The sequence below is a fragment of the Thamnophis sirtalis genome, unplaced genomic scaffold (genome assembly GCF_051295495.1).
Source record: "Thamnophis sirtalis isolate CommonGarterSnake01/CBP01778 unplaced genomic scaffold, rThaSir2_p1.2 scaffold_8, whole genome shotgun sequence".
NCBI lineage: Eukaryota > Metazoa > Chordata > Lepidosauria > Squamata > Natricidae > Thamnophis > Thamnophis sirtalis.
The window spans coordinates 51322324-51347512 of record NW_028261388.1 but is presented as its reverse complement, the minus strand read 5'-3'; the positions used below and the strand labels follow the sequence as shown (position 1 = coordinate 51347512).

The 25189-nt window shown below is 37.6% G+C and overlaps 1 protein-coding gene across 2 annotated transcripts in view; it reads left to right on the top strand.

Annotated features, from left to right (window-relative positions):
- RUNX1 (RUNX family transcription factor 1) overlaps window positions 1-25189 on the top strand; it is a 92077-nt gene that overhangs the window by 18981 nt on the left and 47907 nt on the right. For both annotated transcript variants that reach the window (XM_087721638.1, XM_014067320.2), the window contains one exon: window positions 12811-12915. In XM_087721638.1, coding sequence (XP_087577764.1) covers window positions 12811-12915 — 105 coding nt within the window. The remainder of the gene's footprint in view (window positions 1-12810; window positions 12916-25189) is intronic.

Here is a 25189-nt window from a genome sequence, read left to right as displayed (position 1 = left end):
AAAAGCAATAAATATAGAATCTCGCAAAATACCACCCTTGGGGGGAAAACAGCATCTTAAGAGCCTTCTGAAAGGCAGGTAGGGTTGGAGCCATCTGGATTTCAGGAATGATATTCCAGAGAACAGGTGTTCTGAAAGAGAAGGCACATTTCCTGCCAGATGACATTGCTTGAATGACAAGATTGTAACATGCCCACTGTGTCAGAGCTTATTGGCTGGGTGAAGTAATCAGAGAGAGGCAGTGTTGCAAATAACCCAAGTCCTGTACCTTGAAGTGATTTATAGGCAACTTTAAATTGCATCCAGAAGCATGTTGGTAAACAGTGCAGTTCATGGAGCAGCATTATTATATGAGCGCACTGAGATATGCCATAATTACTCCACAGTATCAACAACACAAGACCAAGAATTAAGAACAACTGTATACAAAGCCAGAATTTAGAAGACATCAACAGACAGAAGATGTTGCCTTTGCAAAGAAGCTGAAGAAATAGTGGATCACCTAGTTAGCTGTTGCAAAATCATATAAGCTACATGTGTCAAACTTGATCATGTCACATGACTTCACATGATGTCACATGACATGTCATGATGTTTTTTCCATTTGCAAAGTCGTGGTGGGAGTGGCCTGCATGTGATGCATCTGGCACACAGGCTGCCAGTTTGACACCTCTGATATAGACTGACTACAAGCTACAACATGACAAAATGGCAATAAGATGATCTTAAGAAATACCATTTCTCTGCAAGCAACAAATGGTGGGACAACAAAATAGACAAGGTAAACAAACTAAAGTGCTCTGGAAATTTAAGCAGACAAGCACTTGAAGATAGAATAATTGAATAAAAAAATCTGGAATACAAAAGTACAAAAAAACCCAAATAGAGGTAAAATGAGCAGCTTTACTTGGAACAACCTACATCTTGCAGAATATCTTTAACATCATCTGCCTGTCTCAGGTCCTTGTCCAGGATTCAATAGTGGATAAAAATGCCATAGCCACTCTAAACATTTAGTTGACTCTGCAACCAATCATCATCATCATCATCATCATCCTGTTTCTGGTAAGTATTTAACAGCATCAGTTTCTAGACCAGCTATAGCTTCTGAGTGGTCTTTAGTGTAATATAGTTTAGCGTAGCATTGTAATAAATCAGACAAGTTGGTGACTAAGGTAAGAGTGATTATGATTAAGTCTTCCTAGAACAGTACAGTTGGAGATGGAATTGTGAAAAGGATCTCCAAGTCACAGCTACCATGTGCTCTTCAAATAGCAGTCATGAATATAAGAGGACCCTCAAATTGAATATTAGATCTGACTAGAATAGTAACAGCTCATCCAAAATCAAAGATGGAAATTCAGTGGACCTCAATAGCCACTAAATCTGTACCCATTCAGTCTTGCTAGTTGAGTTTGAGTCTATTATATAGCATCTAGAATGATCCTCCAGATACTAACATAGTGTTTCAACAACACTGCTATAATGGCCAAGGGTTGTGATGTATAACTGAATATCACTGGCATACTATGGCTAACCTGTACTGACCAGTGACTTCATTCAGTGACTGTGTAATCAGGAAGAAAGAGATAGCTGCATATTTAAGTATTATATGATCAATACAGATTGGGGAAAAAAACAGGTTTTATTTGAAAAAACTGAACATCAAGAATGCTAAAAATAAAAGGAAGAAATATAATGATGATTTTTATCAAGGTTAAAATGAATATGTTACCTCTGGTAACCCATATTGGATTGATGCTAGCCAAAACTGAATAATTTTAAAGATTTTAAAGATTTATTTATACATAAGAGATGAGATAATGGGAGAAAGATATCATTTGCTGTATTTTAAAAGAAGTTGATAAGTTACTAAAATAAGAGTGTTATCTGTACTAAATGTTTCATATTTTCTTTAGTTCTAATGAAGGATATCTTAAAATGGGGCAAACATAACTGCCTATAAAGACAAGTAAGAAAGACAATGCCAAAATTTTAATAGAAATTGTTGATTGGTGTCTAAATGATATACTGTAGCTCAATTAGGCTATTTGAACTGAAAATATAATGCACTACATATGAAATCTCTGCCACCATGGAAATATTTCATTATTTAAATTTGATCCAAAAAGATAGCCCCATTTCCAAGAAACATCAACAAGAGACAAACAATAATAGATAAATAGATAGATAAAAAGACATTTTTGTGATAACAATTTATACATGAATCAGATTACATCAAACAGATATAAGCATGGGCTATGACACTAATTGCTCTTTTAGAGGACTAAAAGTTGATTAAATTGGTGTTTATTTCCTGTTTCTGCAACAGTAATTTTTAACTCAGCCTGTCCCAGATGCATTTGGGGCAAAATATTTATCATTAGAATATTGAATAGGGATGGGGAAAGGATGTTTGAGCCAATACTTATCCCAAAAAATAATATTAATATTAATTTACTTTAATATTATTGTGTTTTTAAAATGCTTTTAATATACTGTATATATTGACCCTGTTGCCTATTTCCTAGAGTGCTCTTAAAACATCCAATAAGTAAACATTGATAATTAACTTTTTGTTCTTATAAAGTTTTTTGGTTGCTCTCTTTGCCCCATCTACAAATATCATATCAAATGCTGAGTTATTGCTCGGTTATAGTAAATCTACCTGTCCTTGCAGATTTGTGTTACCTATGATTTACAAGAGTGAACGTGCATACTGCTTTTTCAACTCTTTTCTTAGTTTGTATTGTTATGAAAACTGCACAACTTAGCAATTTTTAACAGCTGAAATTACCTTGCTGAATCAAAATATAGTTTGCTTAACCAGTCGGCTTCTTTAGGTCCTACTTTTGATCTATGCTTTGTGTGCCTTCTGAGCTACGCGTTTTTTAGATGAAGTCATTTTGTAAAGCTGATCTGCTGGGGAAAGTAATGTTCTCCTAGAGTCTGCTGTCCTTCTGAAGTTAAAATAGAACCGCTCTGATAAAATAATTAGTATTTTGGCTGCAGAGGTGTTTGAATCATTCCTGCAGTACATCACTTAACTTCTTTGTGCTTCTTAGTCAATTGCAGACACACACACACACACAGAGAGAGAGAGCTAAGAACACAATGTAACAACCTAATTCTGGTAAACTAACAACCAGTGAAGCTATTATATTTAATTCCTGATAATGCCATCAATGTTTATTCAAGAAATAAATAAAAAAATATTCACTGTGTCATTTATTGGAGATTAAAAATGATATGAAAGAGACTAATTATGATTTCAACATAAACAATGCATGTTAAATAATCACAATTATTTTAATTATTTTAACTATATGGAATTTTATATAATTCCACCACCATGCCAAAATGCACTCAGGTTGTGTGGGGACAATTGCATGGTTCAAATAAGTTACTGCATTACTAAAAAGAACACGTTGTTGTTGTTGTTGTTATTGTTGTTGTTGTTAGTTGTGAAGTTGTGTCCAACCCATCCAACACATACACTTGCATAAATTGTTTATGGAATTGTATAATATTTCTTACATTGAAATACATACTTCTCCGAATTTGAGAAAGACTAAACTGCTAGTTTATTTAACTGGAACTCCATCTCTTCTAGAAGCTCATTTCCAGTATAGGATCAACAAGGATCAAAAAGTTGAAAAACAGAGGCTAAAGGTGGGAATAGACAGATATAATTCAAGGGGCTAGGTATGGGCAGGCTGTCTGAAGAACAGTTCATTCAGAACCTTCTTTCAAAGATAAATTGCCTGGACTTTTCAGACTAAAACATCCTGCAGCCCTAGACACTCAGCCAGGATCTTTTGGCTTTCTGGTGTGATCTTACCGGAATGCAGAGTTTTAAAAGTATCCTTCTGGTGAGGAATAAGATTCCTGCTTTGTCATTCTGACAAAAAGCAACAGGAATTTATGAATGCCTCTGAAAGTACACTTTGACTACTCAGAGATTAAGATCCAGCAACTACTTTTTGTTAGTCAGGATTATGTAAATAAGGAAGAAAATAAACATCCTCAAACTAGTTCATCAGCCCAATCTATAGCAGTTTCTCAACTTTGGCAACTTTAAAATAGGTAGTCTTCAACTCCCAGAGTTTCCCAGCAGCCTGCTCATTGGAGAGAAAGACTGTTTGCTGCATCAAACAAAACAAAAATCCCTTTGAAAGTGCCCTATAATCATTCTCAGAAAAAGCTTGTTCCAACATATAGAGCAGAATGGGACAACTCGTGGCCATCTTGATACGGCCAACTCACCATGGGATAACTCGCCATGGCCAACTTGCCATGGGACAACTCGCCATGGAACAATTCAACTCAAGATAACTCAAGACAGGGAGACCTAGAATTGCAGCTCACCCCAGCCTTTAGGACTTTTTAACTTGAGAAAGTTCAAACTTAACAAGACAAGGCTGCTGCAATTCACTTGTCCTTCTCTTGGGTCATCCTGCTTTGAATTGTTCCATATAGGGCTTTAAAAGTAACGACTAGCACCTTGAAGCGTGTCCAGAGACCAACAGGCAGCCAGTGCAGCTCACAGACGATAGGTGTGACGTGGGTGTACCGAGGTGCACCCACAATCGCTCATGTGGCTGCATTCTGGAAAAGTCTCCGAATGCTCTTCAAGGGCCGCCCCATGTAGAGCACGTTACAGTAGTCCAGTCTTGAGGTCACAAGGGCGTGAGTGACTGTTCTGAGGGCCTCCCAGTTCAGGTAGGGTCGCAATTGGTGCACCAGTCGAACCTGGGCAAATGCCCCCCTGGTCACAGCCGACAAATGATGTTCTAAAGTCAGCTGTGGGTCCAGGAGGACTCCCAAATTGTGAACCCTGTCTGAGGGGCGTATAATTTCACCCCCCAGCCTGAGAGATGGAGTACAAGGCCAATCTTTGGGAGGGAACAGCAATAGCCACTTGGTCTTGTCGGGATTGAGTGCAAGCTTGTTCATCCCCATCCAGATCCTGACAGCCTCCAGACACTGACACATCACTTCAACCGCTTCACTGAGTTGTGTACATACATTGAGTTGTGTACATACAACTGTGTATCGTCCGCATATTGGTGGTATTTTATCCTGTGCCAACGAATGATCTCACCCAGCGGCTTCATGTAGATATTAAATAGGAAAATCAGCTAAGTTCTAAAAGCATGAAGATTTTCGCCAAAGAAGCTATTACAGTATTTAAAATTGGTTTCGTGCAGCTCGATAGTTGATATACTGCAGTTAACAATCTTTCCCTATTCCATAGTTTTTTGGGACAGGACGGGGCATAGTTCACGTTGTCTTTCATGTTCACCATGCTCATGTTTTAATATGGTGCAGTTTTGAACACACACAAATACACATACACACAGAAAGAGTTATCATATAAAGGTATACATTTATTTTCAGCTAATGATCATGAAGGACATAGAACCCTAAAAACCAATGCCAGGTGAAAGGGAATTTGAATGCCTTTTCAGGTTTCCTAGACTTTGCCAGATTTAAAGGAGTATGTATGTATGTATGTATGCATGTATGTATGAATGTATGTATGTATGTATGTATCTATCTATCATATATCATATATCATATATCATATATCATATATCATATATCATATATCATATATCATATATCATATATCATATATCATATATCATATATCATATATCATATATCATATATCATATATCATATATCATATATCATATATCATATATCATATATCATATATCATATATCATATATCATATATCATATATCATATATCATATATCATATATCATATATCAATCATATATCATATATCATATATCATATATCATATATCATATATCATATATCATATATCATATATCATATATCATATATCATATATCATATATCATATATCATATATCATATATCATATATCATATATCATATATCATATAAAAATTCCATTTTCAGTTACACAGTGTGTTGTCTGAGTACAAATAGTTTTAGGAAATAATAAAGTATTTACAATAATGTTTAATACATTAGTATTAGTTCTGTGATTTAAAGGATTCTAATGGACTTTGTGAATGAATTCTAGTCAGCTTAGTTACCAGTGTCTGGTTTTAATCATTTATATTTCCTTTAATGTTGTAAATTTTGAAAGATTATTACTCCATGGCACTGTGAGAAAATAAGATGGAGGTTAGAAAGAATTAAATAGGACAGATGAATCATCAGTTATGGGTCCTCTTGGAGTCCGTTTAACTGTCAGAGAGTGCTAGGTGTGGCTTCTGATACTTTTTGTCATCAGATTCAAGTTCCTGAGAAGTTTAACAGTTGCTTCTGACAGTAGTTTCTATCTGAGGGACACAGAATTAAGGATGAGGTAATTCAGCTTGACTTTGGACTTAAAAAGCTCTGAACTGTGCAAGCTCAGCCAGTATTCCTTAGATTCTAAGTTTTTTCCCAGCATCTGAGCTTCAGGAAATAAGCAAGCTCTGTCATAGGCATTAAGTAACTGAAAGTACATGTGGGCTAAGGACTTTCATTTCTGTAAAAAGAACTCAATATCAAAAGTACTGAGCATGTGCATTTCTATATTGACATGCAATTTACAGTATATTAATTTTTTAGCATATCAGGTCTGGTATTTCCTATTGTACTGTTTTGCTTATTATTTATTATTTACTATATGATGAGAACATGACAGAAGACAAGTAAATATATATACACAGTTCACATGTTCTATTTAAATAAATAAAACTTCTATAAGGTTATGGAAGTGGCCTTATAGCTCAATGTCCAATTCAGGCACTTCTTCCAATATCACACCCAATTCTATTCCATTTCAACCAGAGAGAGCAAGGCAAGTCCAAAACCAGATGGTTTGATAGAGAGCTCACTAATGGCGAGGCCACAAAAAGGCATCTTGGATCATTCCCCTCTCCAGGCATTCTCGGGGTTAAACTGGATAGATGTTCAGTGAATAGCTGTTCTCCATGCTGGCCTGTGGGGTTTCAATCTTTTGATTGACTATGAATTGTCCTGGTGATTAGGGAAGGTGTTGTTTAGCATTCTTGACCTTAGCCTAATGAGAGTGTATTATCTTCTAATGTGGGGTGGTATGATATTGCTAAATACTGGTAACTAGTGCACAAAGGTGTGATGCAATGTGCCAGAGATTAAATGTATTGTCTGATGGAGTTGGAAATCAACTGGGCATTGTTAAGTCACACATTGGCACAATATTCAGCTGCAGAATCAACCAAAATCAAGGCTATTGTTCCTAGGATGTTAGCATCAGCACTCCAGGATGTTCCAGCCAGTCTGTTCAATAAATTGTTACAGCTTTTCCATTTTGCAGCTGTTGTTTTCAAGTAACAGCCGTTGTCAGAAGGCTAGTGATCTGTCCAGTGTCACCCTCAATTACTTTAGTGATTATTAATCAGGCATTACATATATATACTGTATGAAATTAATGTTCTTTAGTTGACATATCCATTTTAATCGTGCCTTGTCATTTTTACCCAGTTGATATAAAATAGGGGTTTGCTAGCTGGTTCTCATCACATCTCCCTTGGATTCACTCCACATTTCCGCAAGGGAGTATACCTCATAGGTTGGAGGGGGGAAACCCTGATATAAAATAAAGAACTGGGCAATTCTAGAAATAGGAAAACAATACTTCAAAGTGAAGAATTTGCTTAAATTAACTGATTAGCTCTCCTACAGATGCTATTGTTATCCTCATTGTTCTAATGGAGATGACAACAGCAGCATTTATAGAGCAGCTAGCCAGATAATATAAACAATTGTGGCTGGCAAAAATAGGATCTTTCATGAGACTGATCAAGGAGGATACAGTCATCCCGCTAACAGGTTGATATTGAGAAGTGAAATGGCCTCAGTGTGGAAATGAAACTATACATGAAAATTACTTTCAGCAAAGAAAGTAATTAGTTTCATGCTTGACGTATATCATCCAGTCTCCTAACTTAAAGCTTTTTTAAAAACTCTTTTATTCCTGGATGCTTCCTTAGTTTTTCTAATACAGATAGTCCTTGACTTACAACAGTTCATTTAGTGACATTTCAAAGTTGTAATAGCACTGAAAAAGGTGACATGATGTTTTTTTACACTTTTGACCGATGCAGCATCCCCATCGTCATGTAATTAAAATTCAAATACTGGCAACTGACTCATATCTATAATGGTTTCAGGGTCCCAGGGTCATGTGATCACCTTTTGTGAGTTTCTGACAAGCAAAGCCAATGGGAAAACTAGGTTCTCTTAATAACCATGTTTCTGTATTAACAATTGCAGTAATGCACAATTTGGCAAGAAAGGCTATAAAATAGGGCAAAATGAGACAAAACTCAACAAATATCTCACTTAACAACAGAAATTTGGGCTCAGTTGAGGTTGTTAAGGACTAACTGTTTTGGGGTTAGAAATATTTATCTAAATATAAAAACTAAATTTCATTTTTTTTCCTCCATTCTGCCCAGCATTTTCATGTTTTATTTAAAAAAAATACTTGTCACAAATGGCTGTCCGTGAAAAGGATACAGAGGGGCAAAATAACCTGCTCCATTTCATTAAAGTAAAGGTTCCCCTCGCACTTATGTGCTAGTCATTCCTGACTGTAGAGGGTGATGCTCATCTCCATTTCAAAGCCAAAGAGCCAGGGCTTTCCAAAGATGTCTCCAGCATGACTAAAGGCTGAAGGCACACAGAACACTGTTACCTTCCCACCAAAGGTGGTTCCTATTTTTCTACTTGCATTTTTACACGCTTTCTAACTGCTAGGTTGGCAGAAGCTGAGACAAGTAACAGGAGGTCACTCCGTTTCGTGGCACTAGGGAGTCGAACCACTGAACTGCCGACCTTTCTGATCGACAAGTGCAGCGTCTTAGCCACTGAGCCACCTTCTTAACCACTTAGCCACTACATCCCTTCTTAGTCACTGAACCCTTCCATTTCATTAGTGGTGTCCAAAAAGAGAGTAGAAGAAGGACCCACCTTTTGATTTTTGGTGGCAACAAAAGGGAAGAGTGTTTAGATCAGAATACATGATTTATCTGTAGGATGCCCTAATTTCAGACTCAGTTTTGCCAAGGATAAGTGGATAGATTTTGACACCTGCATTTATTTTGGTAATTTATTTATTTAACTTAAACCAAATTTATTTTATTGATTTAAATTGTGTTTTTTTAAAATTTGGGAATTGTAAGCCATCCAGAGTCCCTTGGTTGAGTTGGGTGGCTATAGAAATTGAATAAATACAGTTGTTTTAAATAGAATAATGATGTAATGCAGATTCTTATGTTCTGATACTGTATCAGAAGGGCTAGTTAAAATATTGGATTTTTCCTTTTTTGTTCCTGGGTTAATTAACCTTTGACAAAAAAGAGCCCTTGACAGCTACAACGAAGCCCAGGTGTGTTTATCTTTCTATCAAAGAAGCATACTTGAATCTTTCTTTCTAAGCATGCTTTTAAAAAGTAACTCTTAGCTTAGTCCTAAACACTTTTCCTTGGAACTCTTTATAAACTTTCAATTTTGTGAATAAAGATGTTTCTTGATTTCGTAGTTCTATAAAAGAAAAATTACGGTAATTGGCATTTTTGCAAGTGCAACTGTTTATTTTTTTAAAAAATTATTAGCCTAAAACAAAATTAAATCTATGTATATTGAGTTATATCTTTAGATTAAAATATATTCAGAAATAAAGATGTATAATCAATATGTTAGCATATATTTATTTTCATTTTTAATTTATATCCTGCCTTTATTTTTTTTATAAATAGCATACCTAATACTTCTTTCTCCGCCTATTTTCCCTACAGCAACCACAACCCTGTGAAATGAGTAGAGCTGACAGAGAGTGACAGAGGTCACCCAGCTGGCTTTCATGCCTAAGGCAGATCTAGAACTCACCATCTCCCATTTTCTAGCCTGGTGCCTTAATCGCTAGAGTCTAGATCAGTGTTTCCCAATCTTGGAAACTTGCATTCGCTGGCTGGGGAATTCTGGGAATTGAAGTCCAGACATCTTCAAGTTGCCAAGGTTGGGAAACACTGCTCTAGATCAAACTGGCTCTAGATACCCTGGACCCATGCCATGTAGAGCTTTAAATGTAGCAACTAGCACCTTGAGTTGGATCTGGAAACAAACTGGTATCCAATGCAGCTCACACAGTACCATTAGATGTATGGCCCTAGGGATTCCCAGGACTGTGTATAGCTTGCAAATACATGGATAGCCCCATGTAGAGCACATTCCAGTAATCCAGATGAGAAATGAGTAGGGTGCAGGGACTCACGATCCAACTAAGGACACAACTGGTGGACAACACCATTGATCTGTGTTACAGAATATAGAAAGACTGACAGTATTGCCTCTTTTCTTCTTAGATCAAAGCACGTCAAAGCACGATCATTTTCACTTTCCTTCTAACATTTTCCTCCTTTCCTAGGCTTAATTCATGTTTTCCTAACTGCCTCCATTGCATTCTTTCTCCAACGTCATTTCGGTAGTTCTCTAGACATGAATCTAAGTCAATGCCCTTAGATTTTCTACAGACTTCCAAAACACTGCATAAGCTTGTCTGAATTTTTAAAGGAATTCACAAAAGTTCCTCTGTTGGCATAACCAGCCCTGCCTTTAGGCAGAATGAGATAGTTCCCTCAGGTAATAGACACTGGAAATCAGGAAATGTAATTAAGTGATAGAGGGCAAAGATGTTTGTGCCACACAGTTAATTCTGTAGCCAGAAGCTAGACTGACCTGTTCATATGCTTATATGGTGGTCTGTTAAACTTGAGAGTTCTGGTAATTTTATATGGATTTTAAACAAAATTCTGCTTTTATGTTACTTGCTTTTCTATTAACAAATGGTAGAATGGTATAAAAAGTGCCTAGTTCATAGCATTTGCCACAATTAAAATATTAAAATAAATTATTTTAGTGATCTAACTTTTTTAAGTTGAAGCAGAATTCCCAAAGAATAGTAGAGATTTCAGCAGCTATTAAATAGGACCCCCTAGCCAATGTGGGGGGGGGGGAATTCATTGGCTCAATGTTGTAAAACCTATCTTGGGTAGAACTCTATTAATATGTAATTAGACATAGTTAAAAATGAAATGGTCTTAGACTCTGACTTTAAAAAAACCCTAAAAAAATCAAACTGACATGTAAATTTAAAGTTTTGTGGTCTTGTGATTTATCCAGCATGTGGTTAATGAGTAGTCATTGGTAATCATGCATAAAGAAAACTATGCACCTCTGGTTTTGCTATCTTAAGTTATTACCCCTAATAGGTACTATCCACATGTCTTGAAATCTACTTTCCATGGTATTTATATTTACAGTTTTATTGTTTAACTTTCATTCTCGCCTTTATTTTTGCAAGTAACGACTTGTTTCACTGAAGGAAATTATAGAGAAAGCAGAATAGTAGGAACTGAGAATCTGCTTTTGCGTTGCCAGGGGTATGGGGAGAAATTTTGTATTTGCATAAATGCCTTAAGACATTGGGGGGGGGGTTGCATACTTTTTGAAGTTTCAGTGACTGATAAATAATACTCATGCAAATAAGGATTGAATTATGGATCCAAACTGTTAAATTGCATTAGTGTATTTCATTATATAAAATAAGAGACTTATGGAGTGGCCAAGGGTGCTAGACATGCTGTAATTTTTCCAGCAAATTAATATCATTAATTAATATTGTTGCACATATCAGGAATTGAAATATATCTTCTTTAAAAAGCACCCTATCCTCAATCTCTAGCATTGGAACGGATATGATATTTTCAGATTACTTGGGATCTATTTTCAGTGAATAACAAATATGAGCAAATGCAAAAAATGGACACCTTTAATTGCTAGTGCATGATCCAGAAAAAGATAGTCTTGATTAACATAAAGCGTGGACAAAGGATAATGGTGAAGTTAATTTTCAAATTAAATAGCAGACATAAAACTATTATCATCAATACTACAGAACTGCAGGGTAAGATTTGAGCCTTAAAACTTTAAACTTTACCTCCCTGGGCAAGTTTGTATACATAGCAATGGAATACATTAGCATTGGGGCAGGGGTGGTTTCTGGCTGCTGCTACTGCCAGTTCACTCAGGGATGTGCTGCGGGCGCGCAAGCACTATGCGCGCATGCGCAGTACTATAAAAATGGTTCTACACATGTGCAGAAACAAAAAATAAGATGGTGCCGCCTATGGTGCTACCAAGAGAATCAGTTCTGGGGCATGGCCGGCCAAGTTACTACCTACTCGGCTGAACCAGTCTGGCACTTCTGCATTGGGGGAAAATCATTATGAACATTCATTTTAAGTTTTTCAAGATATCACTTTAAGCCTGCAATAAGTGCTAAGGTAGTAGTCTACTTTAACTTTTGATAATGATTAAATTAAGTAATAAGTAAATTAATTGCCTCCAATCTGTCATCTTCTATATTTCATGTTGGGACTTCAAACACGCAACAAGACCCCAAAAGGTGGCTTATAGGTATAGTATATAATACCTATATAAGTTATAAGAAAAAAGCCAAATATATGTGGGAACATAGGAAAGTTCTTTATTTAAAGACATTAAAATTAAAGATGAGTAAAATTAGTTGTTCCAATGCTGTTCCAATCTGAAAGAGTTATTTCAAGCTTTTAAAAAACATCATTAGAATCGTCATCTGTGGTAGAAAGAGGCCATTTCAATTTCAAGCCAGTTATTCTGAATGAAGAATATTTTGTGAAACTGCTTATTAAGAGTGCAGGATGCTTTATTATAATCAGACATGATAGAAACTTTCCTTTCCTGTTTCAGGGAAGAGCTTCACATTGACTATCACAGTCTTCACGAATCCTCCACAAGTAGCCACATACCACAGAGCTATCAAGATAACAGTGGATGGGCCTCGAGAACCAAGAAGTAAGTATTCAGAAAACACTGGTGCTCTCTTCAATTATTCAAGCTTTATACAGTGTATGGAAGATAGAAATGATCCTGTTGATCCCATCTCTCTATATTTTTTTTGCCCATTAGCAGATTTTTGCCTCTCAATATTTGAAACAGAATATCTACATCAAGGGGGCTCTGTAGTTATTTTGGTTGTCCATGTAATCTATTTATATACTATTAAAACTCTTGTCATGATCTGCAACGGGGAAAAAACAGCGCATCATAGGGCAACAGTTTTTGAACCAAAGTACCTCAAATGGAATAACTTATAGATTGTGTCCCAAATCCAGGACCTATGGCTCCCAAGGGAATTAAATTTGGGGAAGTTATGGCTGTTGCAGTTCTACTAGCTGCTGTTGCACTGCTGGGCTGCTGCTGCAGTCACCCAGTCTTCAATTTCAATGTTCTGTGACAGTTTCCCAGCTAGTCTTGCAAACCTTCACTCCTTCTCCCACCCAGCAGTAGCCATTTACCTGCCAGAAGGGAAGGGAATGAAAAATTCCAAATGTTCCACAATCACACTCAATGGGCAAACCAGAAGGAATTCAGAAAACACTCCTGCTCCCACTGGGGTTTTTTGTCCACCCTTAATCATAAATAAATTGCTCTGAAACAATGAGCCAATGGGCTCATGTCTAGTTCAGAAATAAAGATTAGAGCTCTAAAAATAATAAAAGCTTACATAATTTGAGAAAGCTCCATACTAAATACACACATCCTGCATATATATTATGGACAAAGAGTACTGGTGAGTGAGGGAAGAAAAGTCAGGGCATGCATTTAGTTCTCAGTCTCATGGTGAATTTTGTGAAGAGGAAATATAGGATGAGGATTTTGGCCACAGAATTCTGTACAGTACAATATTATGTTCTGTTCAGTAATGTGTTTAAATCAGTAAGTGCTAAACACATTGCTATACACAATTACCTAGTACAAAGGCTCTGTGAATTTAATGGATCATATTTCTGAGTAGAGATATGTGTGTTGCTAATTGCACTTAATCTACATAGAGAGTTAAATTCTTGTTACTCAGTTGTGTGTATAGAAATTGGAAAACCAGCCATTTATATGCTAAAACTGCAGCTATGTTTTGAATACTATGCTTGGAGGGGTATACCTAAAAGTCATGTATCTAGGAAAAAACTAATGTTGATTTAAGGTAATAGGGATACTATTCATAGTCTTCTTTGACATATAATATTGCAATTTTTGGCAACTTTCTGTAGGTCTCCAAGGGCAGTCACCAATGATTGTCACAAGGTTCTAAATGTGTCACAGTTATGGAGAAGAATATAAGGGGAGCTTATATTGGGATGGGAATGGGGGAAATCTGATAAACTTTTCACCATAAGCTCTGTACTGCATGCAAAAAATTGAAGTTGTAGAATAAAAAAAACCATGCACATTATTCAGCATTTCCTGCTCACTTTGCTTTCAGCTTTGCATAGGAAATTTAATTTTACAAACAAAATAGCCCTGTTTGTGCTCCCCTTAAAGCTAGCAAATGGAACAGAACTGAAGGAAGAAGTGAGGGAGCCAGACAACATGCAGCTGCTTTTATTGTCTCTCCTGCAAGTTAAGAAAACTGTAATTGTTGAGGGCAGGCAGCACTTCAAGGAGACAGATGGAATTTATTCCGCTGAGGCACAGATTTTCTCAGTCATGCCTGCCAAATTAAGAATGAGTAAATAATAAATAATATCTCAAGGGATGCATCCAGAAAATACATAAGCACAGTGTTAGAACACCCCCCTCCCCCCTCCCAGTCAATACATTGCTGAGCCTATGCAATGTTCCCTTGTTATTACCCAAGACAATAATTAACTTCAGTGTAGAATGGTCATATTTGAATCAAAACATCTTCTTGTAAGTTGAGGTTCGTGGTTTTCTTTGCTTGCTCCTCCCTCACATTTAGCAGAAGTTGCAACTATAGCATAAGATAAATCAAAATGAGCAGAGTAAAGAAGTGAGTGCTCATGGAAATGACAACATTACAGTTAAGAACAGAAGAGCCAGTGGGTGTAATAGTTAAAATATTGCACTTGGACTGAGACCAGGTGTAGGTCCTAGCTTGACCATTCTGCTCACTGAATGATCACTCAAAACTAAAATACTTTTTATGTAAAATTATTAGAAGCTCTCCCATGGCACACTTTTTCCTCAATGAAAGTGCATTTTGAAAACATATAAAATTGCATTCATTCAAACAGAATGAATGAGTTGGAGAAATTGTCAGAATGATGTTATTTTCCATGGTAGTAAAGTTATGGAGCTACTTTTCTCTCAATAGAGTTTTCTATGATTTTATGATAGTTTTCTATGATTAATATTTTGAAGTAAAAGACGTTCTAAATCAAGGAATCTAGCAGATGCACAAGATTTATTTAGCTATTTCTCCCACTGATTCCAATTACATCATTTCTCAATTACTAAAATATATTTTGTATCATTGATTCTTTTAATCAGCACAATTCTAAACCTCTTGATCATAATCCACTATACTGGACTAGAATACAAAAACTGTTATGAGGAAGAAAACTGGCAGGTAGCATATGAGTGTACGTTAAGGTGACCAGACATCCCGCTTTTGACGGGACAGTCATGATTTTTAATAATTTGTCCCATGTCCCGCAGCGTGTTCAAAAAGTCCTGATTTTCCAAAACAAAGAAAACAATTTTAAAAAGGACGCCGTTAAAAAAAAAAGTTTTTATTTCTCTTAAGTGTTGTTTCAAATGTGGCCTTTAGAGGGCAGTGGTTTCCCTCTCTCTGCTCGGCTCACTCACAGCGACCGACAAGGGGCAAGGCTCCCTCCCCTCCTGCCCGTGCGTGCGCCGATGCACGCTGTTTTTCTGCAAGCAGCGCGGCGAGGAGGAGGCTCGGTCCCGGGCCAAGTGGCTCAGCCGTCGGAAGGTTTTTCTTTTTTTTTTTGCCCGCTTCTCTCGGGCGCCGCTCTCCCTGCAGCCATTTCTCCCTCTTTCTCCTTTTCGTCCTTTCTCCTCCTTCCCCCCCAAAAGAGAATGAGAGGGAGAAAGAGGAGATGTGGGAGATAGTGGGATCACTGTTTTCTGAGCTTGGTGAGCAAGGATCCCCCACCCCACCTCCTCTTTCGGAAAGGGGAGGTGTGGGGGAGATTGTGGGATCGCTGCTTTCTGAGCTTGGTGCAGCAAGGATCCCACTATCCTACTATTTTATTTTTCTTTATGTACACTGAGAGCATATTCACCAAAGACAAATTCCTTGTGTGTCCAATCACACTTGGCTAATAAAGTATTCTATTCTACTTTACTCTACTCTATTCATTTCTATTTCAATTCTAACAAGGAGTTTAGCTTCTCTCTCTTGAAAATGTAAGCTAGCATAAGGCATTATAATGCAAGCTAGCCTTAACTTTCAAACAGTTCATTTAGTGACCAAAGTTACAATGGCATTGAAAAAAGTGACTGATGACCATTTTTCACACTTAGCAACCGTTGCAGCATCCTCATGGTCACGTGATCAAAATTTTGATGTTTGGCAACAGATTATGATGGTTTCAGTGTCCTGGGGTCATGTTTGACAAAATATAAAATTTTTAATCAAGCCCCCCCCCTCCCCCGGTCAATGGTGTCCCTCTTTACCAATCTGAAAATCTGGTCATCTTAGTGTACATACAGATTCTGAACTAAATGTTAATTTTATAGATGTTTAATAGATACAAATAACCGGCATTTGGATCTCAAGCTGATGATACATTGGGGAAAATATTCTTTGTTTTAATTTATAGACGCCCTATGCTGGGGACAGAATTTAGTAAAATTCACAATATTTTCATTTGTAGATTAATGTTGTCCTCTTCCCGAGGACATCCTACCTTGTTCTTTAAAAGCTAAATCCCTTATTTCAACTTGTTCTCATCACTTATATTCTATCTTTCCAAACTATCTTTGATAATGAAAATAACAGAACAAGCATAACAGATAGGAGGAAAGTGAAACATCTTTTTCTTATATACAGGAAAGTGGAGTTTTAAAAACGGGCCATTTTTAACCATTAACTGATGCTTTTCTTTATGTAAGCTGTCAAGTTTGCATTATTAAAACAGGGTTTAGTTATGTGTCCTCATTTGAGTACCCTCTTCCTCATCACAAGTATCTGATAAGTTTTTCAAAGTGACACTAACTGAAAATACTAAATAAAGTGACTAGAAACTCCAACTGACAAATACAGAAAGTTGCACAGATATTTTCCTTTCCCTGGGCTGTTTGCAGAATGGCAGTGTCAATGAACTAAAATATATGAATTAGATTCAGTACTTAGGACAGACCAAGTAGCTATTCAAGAGTTAGTGGTATCTTGGGTAGAAGCAATGGTAAAGCAAAATATGGATTTAAAACCAGTAATATTTTGTTGGGTATTTCAAAGGGAATACAATAAATATTTAATTTTACACATGTTAACAGCTGCTGGAATTGTGTTTGCACCACAGTGGAAAAACAAAGATATGAAAATGAATAAACATTACAATGTGCAGGAATGAATAAATTGACAATTAAAATCAAGAAGGCTTTGAATATTTTTTCATGTGAAATTTGTTTTATCAATTGCTAACTAACAGAAACAGAAATTAGAAATCTAAAAGTATGAAAGAAAACACCAATTATGTAAGAAAAGGTCACTAAAATGTATAAGGAAATATTATTAGTACTTGATCATTATTAATGTGTAGATACTTGCGGGACATTACACACACACACACACACACACACACACACACACACACACACACACACAAACTATGACAGTGCCAGGAAAACACCAAAAGAATAACAATTTCCCCCCAAAAAACTGCAGATGAAACCAGTTTTTTTCCCTATCCCTAAGGACAACCCGAAAGACAAAGCCACTGGAATAAAAACTATCAAGGCATTGTGGGAAATTATAAAGGTCAGTTCCAGGAAGCTCATAGAACCAGCAACCACCTCACAATTACCTAAACAACCAGGTATCACACAGAAACACACAAAGTCTTGCAAAGCTGCCTGGCACCAACCTGGCCTGCCCATAGAAAAGCAGCCACTTTGAGACACATAAACCATGCACCAATCTGCACACTTAAAAGCAACATACTGCATCACAAATAAAACATTTGCAAAAAGCAATAACATTTCTTGTAATAAACATATTCTATAAACAATAAATAAATTAAAATTCCCTAAAAATATTTTTAAAAGATATTCTACAAATAATTAAAAAATCCTTAAAAACCATTTAAAAACATACCATAAACAATAATTAAAAATTCCATTCCCTCCTTAAAAGCCATTAAAAAATTCTATAAACAATAAATAAATAAAAATTCCCTAAAATAATTTTTAAAAAAATATTCTATAAATAATAATAATAAATCCTTAAAAATCATTAAAAAACATACTCTATAAACAATAATTAAAAATTCCATTCCCTCCTTAAAAGCCATTAAAAAATTCTATAAACAATAAATAAATAAAAATTCCCTAAAATAATTTAAAAAAAAATCTATAAATAATAATAACAAATCCTTAAAAATCATTAAAAAAGATACTCTATAAACAATAATTAAAAATACCATTCCCTCCCTAAAAACCATTAAAAAAATTCTATAAACAATAAATAAAATATCCTTTAAAAAAAACATTAAAAGCATAAAGAAAAAAACCCGAGTCATTTACCAGCAGGCAGAATCAGTAGCTTTCCAATGTGATGGATTCAGGGAGCAGCCAGGTAAGCTGGCCTGGCAGGCTTAGCCAGCCAGGTGAGGCTGGAAACTGGGTGGGGGTGTGGCAAGAAAGGCCTCAGCCAAGTGCCAGGCGGTCCTACCATCTAGGAGAGCTCAGGGATCCCCAGCTCTTAGTTGCGGCCAGGCATCCTAGGAAAGTTTGGGGACAGGGCAAAGGTCTCACAAAGTCCCCGAACTTGCCGAGGACGCCGGCCATGCCATGTAAGTTCCTACCCCTGCTGCCATCCCCATGCTTACTGGCTGCTAGGCATCCTAGGCAAGTTCGGGGACGTTGCAAAGACCTCACGAGGTCCCCGAACTTGCCTAAGATGCTGGCCGCACTGCTTAACCTCCCGCCATCACCCCTGCCCCGCGCCCCTGCACTTACTCCCAGCCATGCGGCCCTGCACTATAAGCGAGCCTGGGATCCTTGCAAGGCTGCAAAACTTCACCGGACTTGCTTATAGTGCAGGACCATGGCAAGATGCTCCAGTTAGCTTGCCGCTGCCACCCCATGCCCCATGCTTAGTTGCAGCTTACTTACCTGAGGGAGGCAGCAATAGCAGCAGGGAAGGCAAGCGAGGATCTGATCAGGTAGTGAGTGACGGCGTGAGAGCCAAACAGGAAAAAAGGCCATCTGCACTGCGGTTTAAATAGGGCTCTTAGAGGCAGGGCGATTGGTGAGTCAGCCAATCAGTGAGCAGCAGGTGGGGCAAGCTTGGTGCTGATGGGCGAGGGAGAGAGAGAGCAGTGAGGGAATGGGCAGGAGAAGCGAGTGAGCAGTGACTGGATGGGTGGGGAGAGTGAGCGAGGGGGGCAGGCGGGAGGGAGTGTTCCGGTACTGTCCCTCTGGATGAATGGGTCATAAAAGGTATGGTAAATTTGACGAACCCTTTCGGGCGTACCGGTGCGAACCAGGAGCAACCCACCCCTGGTGAGGATGCTAAAAACTGGAGAAAAAGAAACATTGTGGTAGTAAACGGGTAAAGGTTTCAGTGGGTAGGGAAGATTAGAAAGATGTAAGATTATGAAGTCTGCTCAGCCAGCAAGGGAGATATATTTTCATAATCTCATAAGTTTTCTTCTGTCAGATTCTAACTTTATTTAGCCCTTGTGAGAGGCATAAGAAAGATTGCATGCCTTTAGAAATTGAGAGCTAGAGGGGGAAAGTGCTTGCATTTTCCAATAAGCCCTATTTAGTGTGATGAAAAGACGTAACCTAGATGAAAAAAGGAATTTTTCTAGGCCCAAATTGCTCACCTGTTTTGTTGATCTGATGTGCTTTTCAAAAAGAAATTGCAGCAAACTTAATTAAATTTTCCCTCAATGCTGTTCTTAAGATATTTTCAAACTTTGTATATTTAAGTTGGCTCTGTGTAGCATAGCAGTGAATAGAAATCATGGCAAAAATCTAGTTCAAGCTCACTTTTAGGCAGTGGAATTTAGTAAATTATAATAAGGAATACAGAAGGTCAAGGACTATGGTTGGCTTTCCTTCCTTCCTTCCTTCCTTCCTTCCTTCCTTCCTTCCATCCATCCATCCATCCATCCATCCATCCATCCATCCATCCATCTATTCATCCCACTTTCTTGGTTTTACTTTAGTACAGCGACATCAATTAGCCTATTCTCTTTTTGCAATGTACAGGATATTACTTTCAATGAACAATCAGAAAATGGTCAGTAAATTTTAAACATTGCAGAATTGAAATTGAGATTTATATAAAGCTCAAATAAAACAGATACTGTATATAGGTTCATTCATTTGAGTAAGATATATATTTGCCTTTATTATCACTATATGTTCATGAACACAGATATTCTACCCCAGCTGTAAAGTACACTATAACCCTAAGGATGACTGAGCATTCAGAAGCTGCCTTGCTTAAAAGAATTGAATCTCTTGATTTTAGATAAGAATCTAATGTATGGTCAGAGTTCCTGCCAATTACCTCCCTACGACCAATTAGATCCCACCGATTAGGCCTCCTCCGAATACCATCAGCTAGCCAATGTCGACTGTCGACCCCTCGGGGGAGGGCCTTCTCTGTGGCTGCTCCGGCCCTTTGGAACGATCTCCCCGTGGAGATTTGGACCCTCACCACCCTTCAAGCTTTCCGCAAAGCCATCAAGACCTGGCTGTTCCGGCAGGCCTGGGGCTAATGAGTTCCCAGCCCCACTTGAATTGCTGTGATTGTTGTGTAGCTTTTAATCTGTTTTTTGTATCTTGTTTTTGTCTTGTTTGTTTTTGTATTTCCCCCTTCCCCACTTGTTTGTTAGCCGCCCTGAGTCCCTCAGGAATAGGACGACATACAAGTATAATAAACATAACAAACATAACATAACACATTTAGTTATGCAAGCACATCTGCATCTCTTTATTATCTAGATCAAAAATATACAGTTTACGAATAGTTTCTTCTGACAGATTTTCAAATTAAATAATTATAAAATCCTCTTTTATTGATTCAATATTGCAGTAAGAATGACAAAACTGTTATTCAGCATGTAGAGCATGAATTTTCTGGATTCATTTTGGATAGTAAAGCCCTACAAGTAGGGATCACAACCATATGAAAACACTAATTTGAACAAAACCACTGTTTTGTGCTTTTGTGTTTTTAAATCAATTGGCAGCCATTGTTTTACAGAAGATCTACTAGTCTTTTAAAAGACAATTGAATATATGTTTAATAAAGGTTTATTAGTCTGCAGTATATCATATACATAATACCCATATATATAAAGAGGTATATAAGGAGACTGTATAATCTGCATAATCCCTGAGTGACATTTCAACTAGCATGGGCCAAGCATTACATAGGTAGATTACTCTGTAATAGTAATATGTTAGATCTTTCCTGCAGTCCAACCAAAAGTGGAATGCTGTGTTCAATGGTTAGAGGAGAATGTATGTCCATAGTTGCCCTCAGCTAACCAATAGGAGATTGTCGTGTACAAGTCCTTAACTGCATCGTCACCAAAATTAAGAATCAACGAACATAAATGTTTGTGTGCCCTCTGTTGGAAAAAGACGAAAACCCTGCTTTAATGAAACGGGCTATCTGTTGTGGCTATTTGAACAGATCTGTATGTGGGTATGCTGGTGTGTGTGTGTGTGTGTGTTTGTGTGTGTGTGTACAAATATATACTAAAATATATATGTATACAAAAGGCAAAGTACTGTACTAAGGAGCATAGACATAAAAGGTGTCTGTACTCCATTTTGTTTCAAGAAAAGTTTTAGGGCTTGTTAATGGGAAATGCAGATCTAATACAAAATCAAGCTGAGCTTCCATCCCTAGTTGGGTACTCTGTCCAGAGTTATCATCCTGAACAATTCCTAATATATCCTGATAATGGTGACAATCTATTCTCCGCTAATACTAGATCCTCCAATAATCTATTTCCTGTGATAAAAGAAACCTGTAAGCAAGGCAGCATTTTATTTTAAGATCAGTGGGTGACATGTGCTGTCATTGGAGGAAATGCCTAGCACATCTCCTTCTGCATGCCTAATTTCTCAGTCTACATAATTGGTTGTTGTCATGAGAAGCTTTCTCACCATGTGAAGGAGAAGCAGTAACAGTTTGCTATTTTATTTATCTTTAAAGAGGGACAGGGCTCACGTTTTTGTGTGAAACCATCAGTGTGGAAGGATGACTCAATTATTGGCTAGTAATTGAGAAATTGTTAACTGATAGGTCTCCATTCCAAGCTTATTGACAAAAAGGACAATTTTGTTTGACTATCTGTTTGGCTGTTTGTTCTCTGTGGGCTCTACAGATTCACAATGAAGTAGTCCAAATAGATCCTAGTGGCATTTTCAAGAGAAATAATAAGCAATGGATTTTGAGACAGAGCATTTGGACAATTTTGAAAGAGTCTGTACAAGCCAAATACTTTGGGATACAGATTAGTAGCAATTTTAACCAAATGCACATGTTCGGTATATGTAGTACCTGGCTCAATAATAATAATTGCGAGAGGAATATTGGGAGTCCTATGGACAATCACTATGCCAAAAAAGCCAACACAGTTCTAGCCTGCATTAACAGAGGGATAGAATCAAGATCACGTTAAGTGTTAATACCACTTTATAATGCCTTGGTAAGGCCACACTTGAAATACTGCATCCTGTTTTCATCACTATGATGTAACAAAGATATTGAGACACTGGAAAGAGTGCAGAGCAGAGCAACAAAGATGATTAAGGGATTGGAGATTAAAACACATTAAAAGGTTACACATACACGAACTGGTACACATACCCAGTTTGTGTATATGTAGTTTAATGAATAGAAGGATTAGGGGTGACATGATAGCAGTGTTCCAATGTCTCAGAGGTTGCAAAAAAGAAGACGTCAAGCTATTCTTCAAAACACCTGAAAGCATGACAAGAAGCAATGGATTGAAATTAATCAAGAAGAGAAGCAATCTAGAACTAAGGAGAAATTTTCTGGCAGTTAGAACAATTAATCAGTGGAACAACTTGCCTCCAGAAGTTAATCTCTTTAAGAAGAGATTGGACAACCATTTGTCTGAAGTGGGTGGTATAGGGTTTCCTGCCTGAGCAGGGGGTTGGAGTAGAAGACCTCCAAGATCCCTTCCAACTCTGTTATTCTGTTCTTTTATAAGGTGACCAGATTTTCAGATTGGTAAAGAGGGACACCATTGACCGGGGGGGGGGGGGGGCTTGATTAAAAATTTTATATTTTGTCAAACATGACCCCAGGACACTGAAACCATCATAAATACATATCTGTTGCCAAACATCAAAATTTTGATCACGTGACCATGAGGATGCTGCAACGGTCGCTAAGTGTGAAAAATGGTTATCAGTCACTTTTTTCAATGCCATTGTAACTTTGGTCACTAAATGAACTATTTGAAAGTTAAGGCTAGCTTGCATTATAATGCCTTATGCTAGCTTACATTTTCAAGAGAGAGAAGCTAAACTCCTTGTTAGAATTGAAATAGAAATGAATAGAGTACAGTAGAGTAAAGTAGAATAGAATAGTTTATTAGCCAAGTGTGATTGGATACACAAGGAATTTGTATTGGTGAATATGCTCTCAGTGTACATAAAGAAAAATGAAATAGTAGGATAGTGGGATCCTTGTTGCACCAAGCTCAGAAAGCAGTGATCCCACTATCTGCCCCACACCTCCTCTTTCCGAAAGAGGAGGTGGGGTGGGGCATCCTTGCTCACCAAGTTCAGAAAACAGCGATCCCACTATCTGCCCCACACCTCCTCTTTCCAAGGGAGAGGGGCGCCTGAGAGAAGCAGGCAAAAAAAACCACCTTCCGACGGCTGAGCTGCTTGGCCCGGGATTGAGCCTCCTCCTTGCCGCGCTCCCTGCAGAAAAATGGCATGTGTCGGCACACATACGCGCAGGAGGGGAGGGAGACTTGCCCCTTGTCGGTCGCGGTGAGCAAGCTGAGCGGAGAGAGGAAAACCACTGCCCTCTAAAGGCCACATTGGGAACGACACTTCAGAGAAAGAAAAACTTTTTTTTAAGGGCATCCTTTTTAAAATTCTTTTCTTTCTTTTGGAAAATTGGGAGTTTTTGAACACGCTGCGGGACACGGGACAAATTATTTAAAATCGTGATTGTCCCACCAAAAGCGGGACGTCTGGTCACCTTATTCTTTTATTCTGTTAATGATGCAGGCCTTTTGTATCTGTGTTGCTTCTTTTTTACAGATAAGTAGGAAAAAGAGCCTAATAGTTGCATGATTTGTGTGTCTCTGTTACTGTATAAACCAGTGGTGGGTTGCTTTTACTATCACTACTGGTATGCTGATCACCCGCTTACCCGTTCTGTTTGTGCACGTGCGCTTTGCATGTATGCGCACTTTGCTGTTTGCCATAAAAACAGCTATAGAGCGCGAGCGGGCAGGTGGACCAAACGAGCCACCATACACTCTCAGTTGCTCCTGGCCACTACCAGTACGGACATAGAGGGCCGCATTCGCAGCAACCCACCTTAGGTATAACCTGAGATCATGATTACAACTTTATTAACTTTATAATGTGATGTGCTGACTGTGCCTTCAGTTCATCTTGAATGATTCAGGCAACTCATTCATCATTTGCTCAGGTTATCCTGTTCCTTGTATCCTGAAATAAGTTCCATTCATGACGTTGTGTCAGATTTCAGGTGGCTAAGCAAATGTCAGAATTTAACAAATTCACACTGCCACAATTATTATTTCACTTAAAATCCTAAGAAAGTTTAGAACCAAGACATTACTCTCATCCTAACCAAAGTTCAATGCAAAAGAAACCCCAATAAATCCTGTCTTTCAATCAGACTGAAAATTTAACATGAAAAATATAAACAGAATGTGCACATTCTTTTTTGAGCTGTAGATGATCTCCTCAAGTGAAATTACCTCCTCAGCTTCAACTCAGCAAAACATCTCATGTGAACAGAGGAAATATCTGCTCAGTTCATAGGGGAAGAGTATACTTTTCAAGGTCTTGTGCAAACCACATTGACCTC